This window comes from Triticum aestivum, chromosome 6D (assembly GCF_018294505.1).
Source record: "Triticum aestivum cultivar Chinese Spring chromosome 6D, IWGSC CS RefSeq v2.1, whole genome shotgun sequence".
Taxonomy (NCBI): domain Eukaryota; kingdom Viridiplantae; phylum Streptophyta; class Magnoliopsida; order Poales; family Poaceae; genus Triticum; species Triticum aestivum.
This window is the reverse complement of record NC_057811.1, coordinates 407,054,447-407,063,956: the sequence shown is the minus strand read 5'-3', so window position 1 is coordinate 407,063,956 and position 9,510 is coordinate 407,054,447. Positions and strand designations below refer to the sequence as shown.

The following is a 9,510-nucleotide window of genomic DNA, read 5'->3' as shown; positions in this document are numbered from 1 at the left end:
GCCACCCATGACGGCGCATCGGGCTCGCCCTTCGCTCATGTGTGTTGGGCCGACTTAGGGTCATGGTGGTCAGTCTTTGATACCCTTGGTCTGTGGCCTTCAGGACCTAGGGTCCCATTCCTCACTGCCATGGCCCGCTGAGAACTTGTCATTTGGACATGATTTTCGAGATGATGTATGGACCTGGGGTCATTGGGCGCAAGACGGGTATGCCATGATGGCTTGTCCCACTCCCCCAAGTCAGCCTATCCATAGTGGGTTGATACTTTGATTGTTCATCCTATTATATTACCAATCTTAGATACTTTATATGCAATTTTATCTTATTTTTGGGGACTAACATATTAACTCAGTGCCTAGTGCTAATTTTTGTTTTTTTCTTGTTTTTGGCTTTTAAGAAAATCAGTACCAAACGAAGTCCAAACACGATGTAACTCTATGGGGATTTTTCCTGGACTAGAAGGGACCCTAGAACGTTCGGGAGGAGGCCAGAAGATCTACGGGAGAGCCATGAGCTCACACGGCGTGCCTCCAGGGGGCGCCACCTGAGCTCATCGGTCCCAAGCAGCTCTGTTTGACCTAATTCGAACTCCATAAATTCCCATAAATCCCCAAACCAACAGAGAGCCATCTGAAACAATTTTTCCGCCGCCGCAAGCTCCTGCTCTTCTGCAATCCCATCTAGAGGCATTTTTCGGTACTTTGCCGGAGGGGGAATTGATCACGGAGGGCTTCTACATTATTCTTGCTACACCACAAATGATGTGTCAGTAGTCTACCACAGACCTACGGGTCCATATCTATTAGCTAGATGACTTCTTCTTTCTCTCCAATCTTTAATACAATGTTCTCCTCGAAGATCTATTCGATGTAATCTTCTTTTACGGTGTGTTTGTTGGGATCCGATGAATTGTGTGTTTATGATTAGATTATTCATTGAAAGTAATTGAGTCTTTGCTGAACTTTATTATGCATTATTGTTATAGCTTTGTATTTCTCTCTGATCTATGTGTTTGGTTTGGCCAACTAGGTTGATTTATCTTCAGTGAGAGAGGTGATTTGTAGTAGGTTCAATCTTGCGGTGTCCTCACCTCGTGACAGAAGGGGTATCGAGGCACATATTTATATTGTTGCCATTAAGGGTAAAACGACGGGATTCAATCATATTGCTTGGTTTTATTCCGTCCACATTACGTCATCATACTCCATGCATTACTCTGTTTGTTATGAACTTAATACATAGAGAAGCAATCATAGAAGTGCTCTCGAAGTGGAGTAATAATAGTAGATGTAGAATCATTTCGGTCTACTTGTCACGGACGTAATGCCTATATACATGATCATTGCCATGACTAACATCATAACTATGCGCTTTTCTATCAATTGCCCAACAGTAATTTATCTACCCACCGTATGCTATCTTTATGAGAGAGAAGCTTCTAGTGAAAGCTATGGCCCCCGGGTCTACTTTTATCATATTACAAAAACCAAAAACCGGGCCTCAAAGGTGGTTAGCGGGATCGTTCATTGGCGGTACGATGGACTCCAAGTATGATCTACACCGACTCGTCTGCTTCCGCTACAACTCAGAGTTGGTAACGATCATGATCCAATCCTCTAATGCACCTTCATATTGTTCCTCGGTGTTCGTAGGATGATTTGTTTTGTTTTCTACTATGTTTCCCAACACCATGAAGGATCCATCTCCTGGATAGAGGAAGGTCAGTATTCCGATATGCGTCCAGTCGTTCGTCCCGGGCCCTTAGAGGCGTCTTATCACCGTTTCATGGCCCCTTCATCAGGGGCTACGGGATAGGGTTCCCGGCACTTTCCGAGGCCGAGTGGTCTTTGTCGCCACCCAGTTTGCCTGTGGCATCCACACGGAAATATAGGCGTTCGAAATGGAAGACCTGACCGTTGGTCGATTCCCTGCATCCCTGTAGTGGTACTAAAGACGACCGAGGGTTGGGCCTTGGCTGGTCGTGTGCTCAAGGGGTTCCGAGGCCAAACAAGCCACTATGATATGCTTGGCCTGATCTGCGTGCACCATCCCCTACCTTGTGCGCCAACTATACTGGTTTTGTGCGACATTTTCGTCGATGGATGACTATTTATTGATATGGGCAGACGGCGACCAAATTAGGGCTTAGGGAGGGAACACAGAAAGTTTACCCAGGTTCAGACCCTTCTGGGAGGAGGTAAGATCCTACTCCTACCTTTAGTATTCTAGTGGTTGCCGAGGATCTAGAGGATCATCGGTGAGATCTGTCCTAGCGATTACAACCAACCTTGCCTCGTGAAGGTGCATGGAGTTGTCCAAGAAAGTAGATACGCCCTAGTTATTTTCTTTCACTCCCCTCAAGGGATCACTAGGTCCGCCTTATATATGGCGCGTCCTTAGGTCACATTCGCTTGCTACCCTTCTTAGGGGGAACTATGTCCTAAGAAGCTCGCCAGTGGGTGGACTCACCTACGAACCCTTTTCCCTTCTTCTCGTCCTTCCTTTTTTTGGGTCATGGCCATCTTCCATTCTTGTTCTCGCATCACCCCGGCAGCACCGGAGACTGGTGCACAACCAGGGAGAGGGCCCTGTCATGGATGCCACTTCGACTCTGGTCGTTAATGCACCATCCGCGTCACCGGATCTTCATTCTTTGCAAGCAAGGAGCCGATAAACCCCTCCTATATCGGCGATGCTCATGCCGGATCATTTCATGTCACTATGTCATCCGCGAGTGCTGGCACCTCAGGCACGAAGTACCCACAGATGACTGCGGTGCTTGAGAGACGCATAATGGACAAATGCCAAAAGGCCCCCCATCGACATCGTCGTTGTTGTTTTCAATATCACCGATAAGTGCCAAAATTCCCCCTAGTTGCTTTTAATAAGCCTCCACTTTTCGTTGTCATCTTTATGGTAGCTTCAGAGGCTTGTTTAAATAACCACTACTAGAAAAATAGCTATAGCCAATATGGACACTAATGACGCACTATACATGTGGTGCGCCATTACTAAATAGTAATGGCGCACCATGTGTAGGTGCGCCATTAGTAACCAAGACAGTAATGGCGCACCAGGTGAAAAGTGCGCCATTACTAAGTTTGACCAAGGTTTGACCCAGTCATACACATAGTAATGGCGTAGTGCGCCATTACTAAGTTGACATAGTAATGGCGCACCTTTACAAAGTGCGCCATAACTATGTGTATGACTGGGTCAAACCTTGGTCAAAGATACGAGGCTTTTAAGATCTAGAGCGGGGGAAAATGGAAAAAATTCAAACTTAGTAATGGCGCACCATTTGCTAGGTGTGTCACTAGTAACAGAAAAAAAATGACCGGGAAGTTTGAAATATTTTTTCAAAATTTCATCACACTCATGAACATGAACAAAGTCCTAGACATCAACAAGGTTTAATAGGATTGATATGATAGATATATCAACAAGTGCCTGTTAAGTGAGCTGGTGCTGGGGTTGGATAGAACAGGGAAGTTAAGCATGCTGGGGCTGGAGTAGTGTGAGGATGGGTGACCTTTCGGAAAGTTTGACCATGGAGTGCGATTTGACTTGAGATTAAGCATATTGACCCGAGATTAAGCCATAGTGACCCGAGATTAAGAAAAAAACGAAAAAACATTTTCTGAAAAAAAATTGAAAAAAAAATTCCTGAAATTTTTTTGAAAAAAAATTGTTAGTAATGGCGCACTTCTATGTAGTAATGGCGCACTTCTATGTAGTGCGCCATTACTAAGTCAGATAGTAATGGCGCACTATAGGTGCGCCATTACTATTTGTTACTAGTGGCGTGTTAATAATGGCGCACCTATAGTGCGCCATTAATAGCAAAAACTGGTGCGCCACTAACAACCTTTTTTCTAGTAGAACCAAGCTTTGCCAATTTCTTCTGTAAAGAGGGAAACCCCTAGCCTCTGCGCTGGGTGATGTACACAACCAGGGCCGGTCCTGATATTTTGGGGTCCGGAGCGAAGCTAGAACTCGAGGCCCTTATTTTGTTTTGCCTCAAAATAATAACCTCGTCTTTGTACAGACTCATTCCTTAGCGAATTATTATCATCTTCTTTCATAATAATACAAAAATGTCAACTGAGGATTCAGCAGTAGAACGAGTTTACTAGAGAAAGTATTGAATAGGTTAGAATTAGCACTGATTTAAGTTTGATGTTTGAATTTGAACTATTATCCTCAGTTTGAAGTCAATTTTTAAAGCTTCATTAGTAACAGAAAATTTACCTGATGTTTACAGGAGTATGAGTGGGCCTTTTATATAACAATGTTTGGATTGAAGCTATGGATGTAATAGCCGAGTCCATCGTCGAAATTCTAAGTTAACTTGCAATCAACAAAGAAGACTCTCGGTGTAGTAAGAAATAGTCAAACAATGAACAGTGCGACACCAAGAGCAATTGAAACAGCGGAACGGGCAGATGGACTAAAATTTTTCACTACGGCACATGCGAATCATCATAGGAGCTACTCCCTCCGTTCCAAAATAGATGACTCAACTTTGTACTAATTTTAGTACAAAGTTGGATCATCTATTTGGAACGGAGGGAGTAGCTATTACGACACCATTGAAACGTGACCAAACAGAAAGGAAAAATGAGTGGAAGGGATTGTCTCTGCACATCAGAGATTCAGAGGCATCTCGCGGACAAAGATAAGCACAAGGGGACTTGGAAGAACTCACGATCACAAGGGGTCCGTTCAGGTGCATGGCGACGAGCGGATTTACTTCAGCGGCGGCGCGGCGTGATTCGCGAACGAGGCCCCCGGGGACATAGGATCGTCACAACGCAGGCGAACTCACGACGGAAGAAGGAATACATGACGACGTGGGCTATGTGCGACTTGGGCCATGGGCTACCTGCAAACCTGGGAGGGGGCCCCAGGATTTCGGGGGGCCCTGTACACAACCATAATTGAGTTCCGTCATGAGCTATCTTATTATTACTCTTTATCCACCTTTGCACATATGAGATATGAGCATTCATCTTGCATCCATAGCTACTAAAATATAGAGGAAAATTAATCAACTTGATCCCAACAACCGAGGTTAGTAGAGTTGTTCCAACTGAAGTGATCGTCGTCAACGGCTATGCTTGGGATCCAATACATAGCATCACTAGCTGGGATAGCTACCACGGAATCTAAGGAGTTGCTGCTATTAGACGCCATTGTAGCATTGGAAGTTGCTGTTCTAGATCCCAACTTGCCAAGATACTCGACACTTTGAGACCCTGAGTTGATGATGCTTTCATTACTCGCTAGTGTACATGACGAACCGGGCTTTTCCCGAGGAAACGATGACAAGCCTTCATATGTAACAAGTTCTGTATCATTTACCACCACTTCCTCTAGTTTATCCCATTGCTCGTATGCCCTGGAGGCCAATTGCTTCACTTGTACCTGTAATTAAGAATAAAGGAGAAGTAAGAAACTACCAAGTTTGGTTAGTTCTTCACAAATTGATGCGAATGAGGTACCATTTGTTGCTGCTGTAGATGTTGCAAAGAGCATGTTTGGCCTCCAATTCTTGCTGCTAAAATCTCTCCTATAGGGCTGAATATAACATCACACCCTTCAGATTTGAAGATGTAGCCTTTTTGTCCCATTTTACACGTTTTTGCGTGATTCAGTGTTGTCCTCCATTGCCGATCTGACATGCCAACGAGCTAAAAATATATGAAATAGATAATCAGAATTAGTACCATGCGAATGAAGTATGCACATAATTTCCACTATGACATGCTTACATTTTTTAGCTTATCAGGATCTACAGTTTGAAGCTTCAGGAGGTCTTGAACATTCTTGACCCCATCAGACTCCAATCTCTTGTCAATCGGTCCATCTTTTCCGATGTTTTTGAGCCTCCATATATTGTCAGTCAAGAGTGGAGGGTAATGCTTCTTGTACACTAGTAAACGAAGGAAATGTGTTTTAATGTAGTGTTTTACTACTTCACATATGTATGCCAAGGCATATGGTATGGACGAAGAAAAAAAAAAGGCTACATGTAGTCATGGAACTCACATTCAACATATAACAATGATCTTAAAGGTTGATTAACTACGAGCATCAAACTTACATTCGCCTCGATGATCTTTCACTATGAAGCTTTCGCTCACTGCCTCCTGAATCCTTCGCCCATAATAGCTCGCTCCCATGACACGAACACCGATTCGGAACTTACGGCTCCTTATCCAGCTTGAATTATCAGTGAAAGCCACATCATTAATCATGGCCACTCCTTGATTGTTCATTGCTACATTGAGTGTACTACCCACAAGTAGTGGTCTCCTACCCTCTCTAGCCTTCACAGTTGCAGCAATAAACTGATCATCCGTCCACCCCATGCCATCTTCGCAACTGAAATCGCCATCTAGGACAAGTACCTCCAGCTTCAGTGTTGAAGAGCCTTCGTTAGTTTCTGTTTGAGTGATATGGTGGTTGGTTCTAGTATCCATGAGCAAGATTTCAATTTTGTTCTTGGTGGCATCAACAAGCTTGTTGTTGGTGAAGATAGGTAGCATGAGCTTCTTTGCAAAGGAAAGCTTCAACCTAGGCGAGACATCGACCTCTTGGATGTGTAAAGGGAGAGACCTGATTAATAATGGTTGATTTTATCATATTGATATTGCATTCCCATATAGTTGAAGCAAATTGATGGAATTGATACATCCATACAATTAAATTTGCTGAATAAAAAATATTTCATTGTCAAACAATAGTATTTTTATTGTATATGATGCCAAAGAATATATTTGAAATGTGTGTTGATTCTTAACATGTAATATTTGAAAATAGGATGGTGCAAACTGTCAGGAAATATATGAACATGTTGCAGATTATTATTTTAGAAAATCAGTCAGGCTGTAGACTGTTGACTGCAAAAGTATGAAGAAAGGACATATCGTGTCAACAAATGGCAGAATATAAGCTATGTAACCGAATGCTAGTAGCGTCTGATGGAAAGACAATAATTGTAATATACCTGTGTGGTAAGTGATCGTGCTGAGAAAAGATGTTCTGAATTTCCTCTCGTACCTAAATATTAACATCAAATAGACACTTAAACATTGCACTCAATGTCTTGCATGTGATGATGTAGTACAAATTTGGAAACAAAAGGAATGAGAATTTGTGCCAATTCATACGCAGTTGCTCGCATAAATATTAGGGATCAACAGGGTGCAAACTGATTGGATAATGGGTTTTTATTTAGTCCGGCTTTAGTGTTACATTTATCTTTACTCTTTGTAAAGAGACATAAATGAAGCTAGTTCGAATTGTGGCAATACTAGGCTCAGCAATAGATGATTTAATCTATGTCACATGAATATATATGATTCTGAAGCTTACCACCCTACGAATAACCGGTTCCAAACTCATGGCAATTTGCTCGATAGTGTCCGCTGCCATGGCTCTTCCGATGATGCTGCAAAGATAGTCCAGAAATCCAAGTAATTTCGAAGTTAGTTAACACTCCTAAAACACACATGTGCAAGCCACGAATATGGATATTTAGAACTTCTGTGTAGAGCATACAATTGGTTACTAAGCTAAAGACAGGGCTTAGACGGGTTATAATTCTTTCTAGTTAGTATTATTTGCTTAGCTATATCTAAAATACGATTTCATTACTTTTAGAAGAGTTGAGGCATGAGGTGTTTGATTCAATGTAACCATGATATATAAGCTCTTTGTGACGCTCCCCGCTTACAAGGCTAAGTTTGTCCATACGAGCTCTTTACTTATATAGGTTAGTTATATTGTGTTAGAAAAACAAATCTATAAAATTAATACCTTCCATATATATCAGACCAAACTCATTTCATGCCACATGAAACGGTGTAGAAGAGAAACATTTCTTTAGAGCTAGATATATGGTACAGGATCTGTTTAGCTTTCGCAAGCTCTTGGCTTGGATAAGAAATTTACCCTAGTGTAGTACTTGTGTCTAACAGATCGAACATATCATCCTAAAGGGAGGCCTAATTAGTCTCACTTGTACCATTCTTAATTAGCATCCCAAATATTTGTGTGCATCTTTTGATGCAGAGGCCGATGGTTTTTCTTCTAAAACAAAGTCCCAAATATTTATTTTCTTATTTGAATGTAGAGCAAGGTCCATCTTAACCTTATGTGACTTATTACCTGCTTTAAGATAATATGATTATATCATGCCAATATGTAGAACACACGAAATTAACGGTCCATGTCGATTGGTGTACCTCAACAATTCTCAAGATATGAACTCATGTGATATTTCACCCCTTGACCCAAAGATTATGTTATTACACCGAACGATTCAGGAAATATGTAAGGAGAACAAACGGCTAATCCAATTTATCGTTATATATGCACTCGGATTGATCAAGGAGAAGCAAGAAACAAAGATACATAGTTGCTAGCTACGAGGAAAGAAACCAAAGCATGGGCTGAAAACCGTTCCAAAAGCCAGAAGTTAAGTGAAGGGACTAACGATCTGAAGGAGAGTGGCGCGGCCGGCCGTATCCGCCTCGGGCCGTGCCGTTGCTGATGATAGTCGCCTCCGCTCCCCTGCTCGTCGTCTTCCTCTTCGCCCCGTGGCCTTCGCACCGACATCTTAATTTAGCAGATGAAATGGGAGAAATCAGGAAGAGCTAGCAGATTAATGAAGCTGGCCGCAAGCTAGCTGCGGGTTGGGAAGGAAGCTACGCGCTACGCAGGCATAGGGCATCAATGGCCATGGGGATACTCGAAAGCAATCTAGCCTGAAGCCATATATATACTAGCTCTAAAGAAATGCAATCTAGCCATGAGTACTACAGCTAGCCAGGCCTACGTAGAGAAATCGCTGCAAGCTTTTGTCGTCGGCAGAAATAAAGAATTGCAGTGCCGCATCGGGACAGAATGTCCCTAGCAGGCTCCAGGAAGGTGGCCGGAAGCTGGCTAGCTAGCCACCGGGCGCATCGCACGGTTAATCTTGGGGTTAGTTTCAGTTTACAGCCATGGTTAATTACCAGCCTTCCGGAGGCAATGGGCAATGCAAAGTCTTGCTTGGGTTGGTGCAGGGCAGCTTCTCAGGCATGACAAGGAAAGTTTGCGAGTCGTCAAATCGTCAGTCGGTCTCAGTCATGCATGTTCATATGTGGCTATTACGTACGTACCCCGTCCGTCCGACAAAGTTTGTTCCTCAAATGAATGCATTTAACATCAAATTAATGCTACATACATCCATTTAAGGAACAAGCTTGGAACAAGTTTTTTCGGTCAGAGGAAGTACACATTAATGACCGGATGGACATGGAAATCAACGCGGCCCGAATTCCGTCTTCAGTTCAATGCCGGCTGTAGGCTGTAGCCTGTTGCTACAAGTGAGTGGGAGACGAACGTGCTGCTATGCTTCCGTGAGCATTCTCTTGAGTCTCCCGAGAAATTAAGAGCATAGCAGCCGTCACCTTGTGCACACGCACGTACCCATCGAGCCCAGGAGGCGACGCTACCTT

General features: G+C 43.1%; 2 protein-coding genes across 2 annotated transcripts in view; both read right to left on the bottom strand.

The window, feature by feature from the left end:
* LOC123141770 (5-methyltetrahydropteroyltriglutamate--homocysteine methyltransferase) overlaps nucleotides 1-4,825 on the bottom strand; it is a 21,495-nt gene extending 16,670 nt beyond the window's left edge. Inside the window, exon 1 of the mRNA XM_044560848.1 lies at nucleotides 4,710-4,825. The gene's annotated coding sequence lies outside the window, so the exon portion shown is untranslated. The remainder of the gene's footprint in view (nucleotides 1-4,709) is intronic.
* Nucleotides 4,826-5,019: 194 nt separating this feature from the next.
* LOC123141769 (protein SAR DEFICIENT 1) lies at nucleotides 5,020-8,801 on the bottom strand. Its single transcript, XM_044560847.1, has 7 exons — nucleotides 8,505-8,801; nucleotides 7,382-7,457; nucleotides 7,014-7,066; nucleotides 6,108-6,622; nucleotides 5,776-5,936; nucleotides 5,506-5,694; nucleotides 5,020-5,428 (listed from the first exon to the last, which is right to left on the bottom strand). The coding sequence occupies exons 1-7, from the start codon at nucleotides 8,624-8,626 to the stop codon at nucleotides 5,048-5,050; spliced, it is 1,497 nt and encodes a 498-aa protein (XP_044416782.1). The 5' UTR covers nucleotides 8,627-8,801; the 3' UTR covers nucleotides 5,020-5,047.
* Nucleotides 8,802-9,510: the final 709 nt, after the last annotated feature.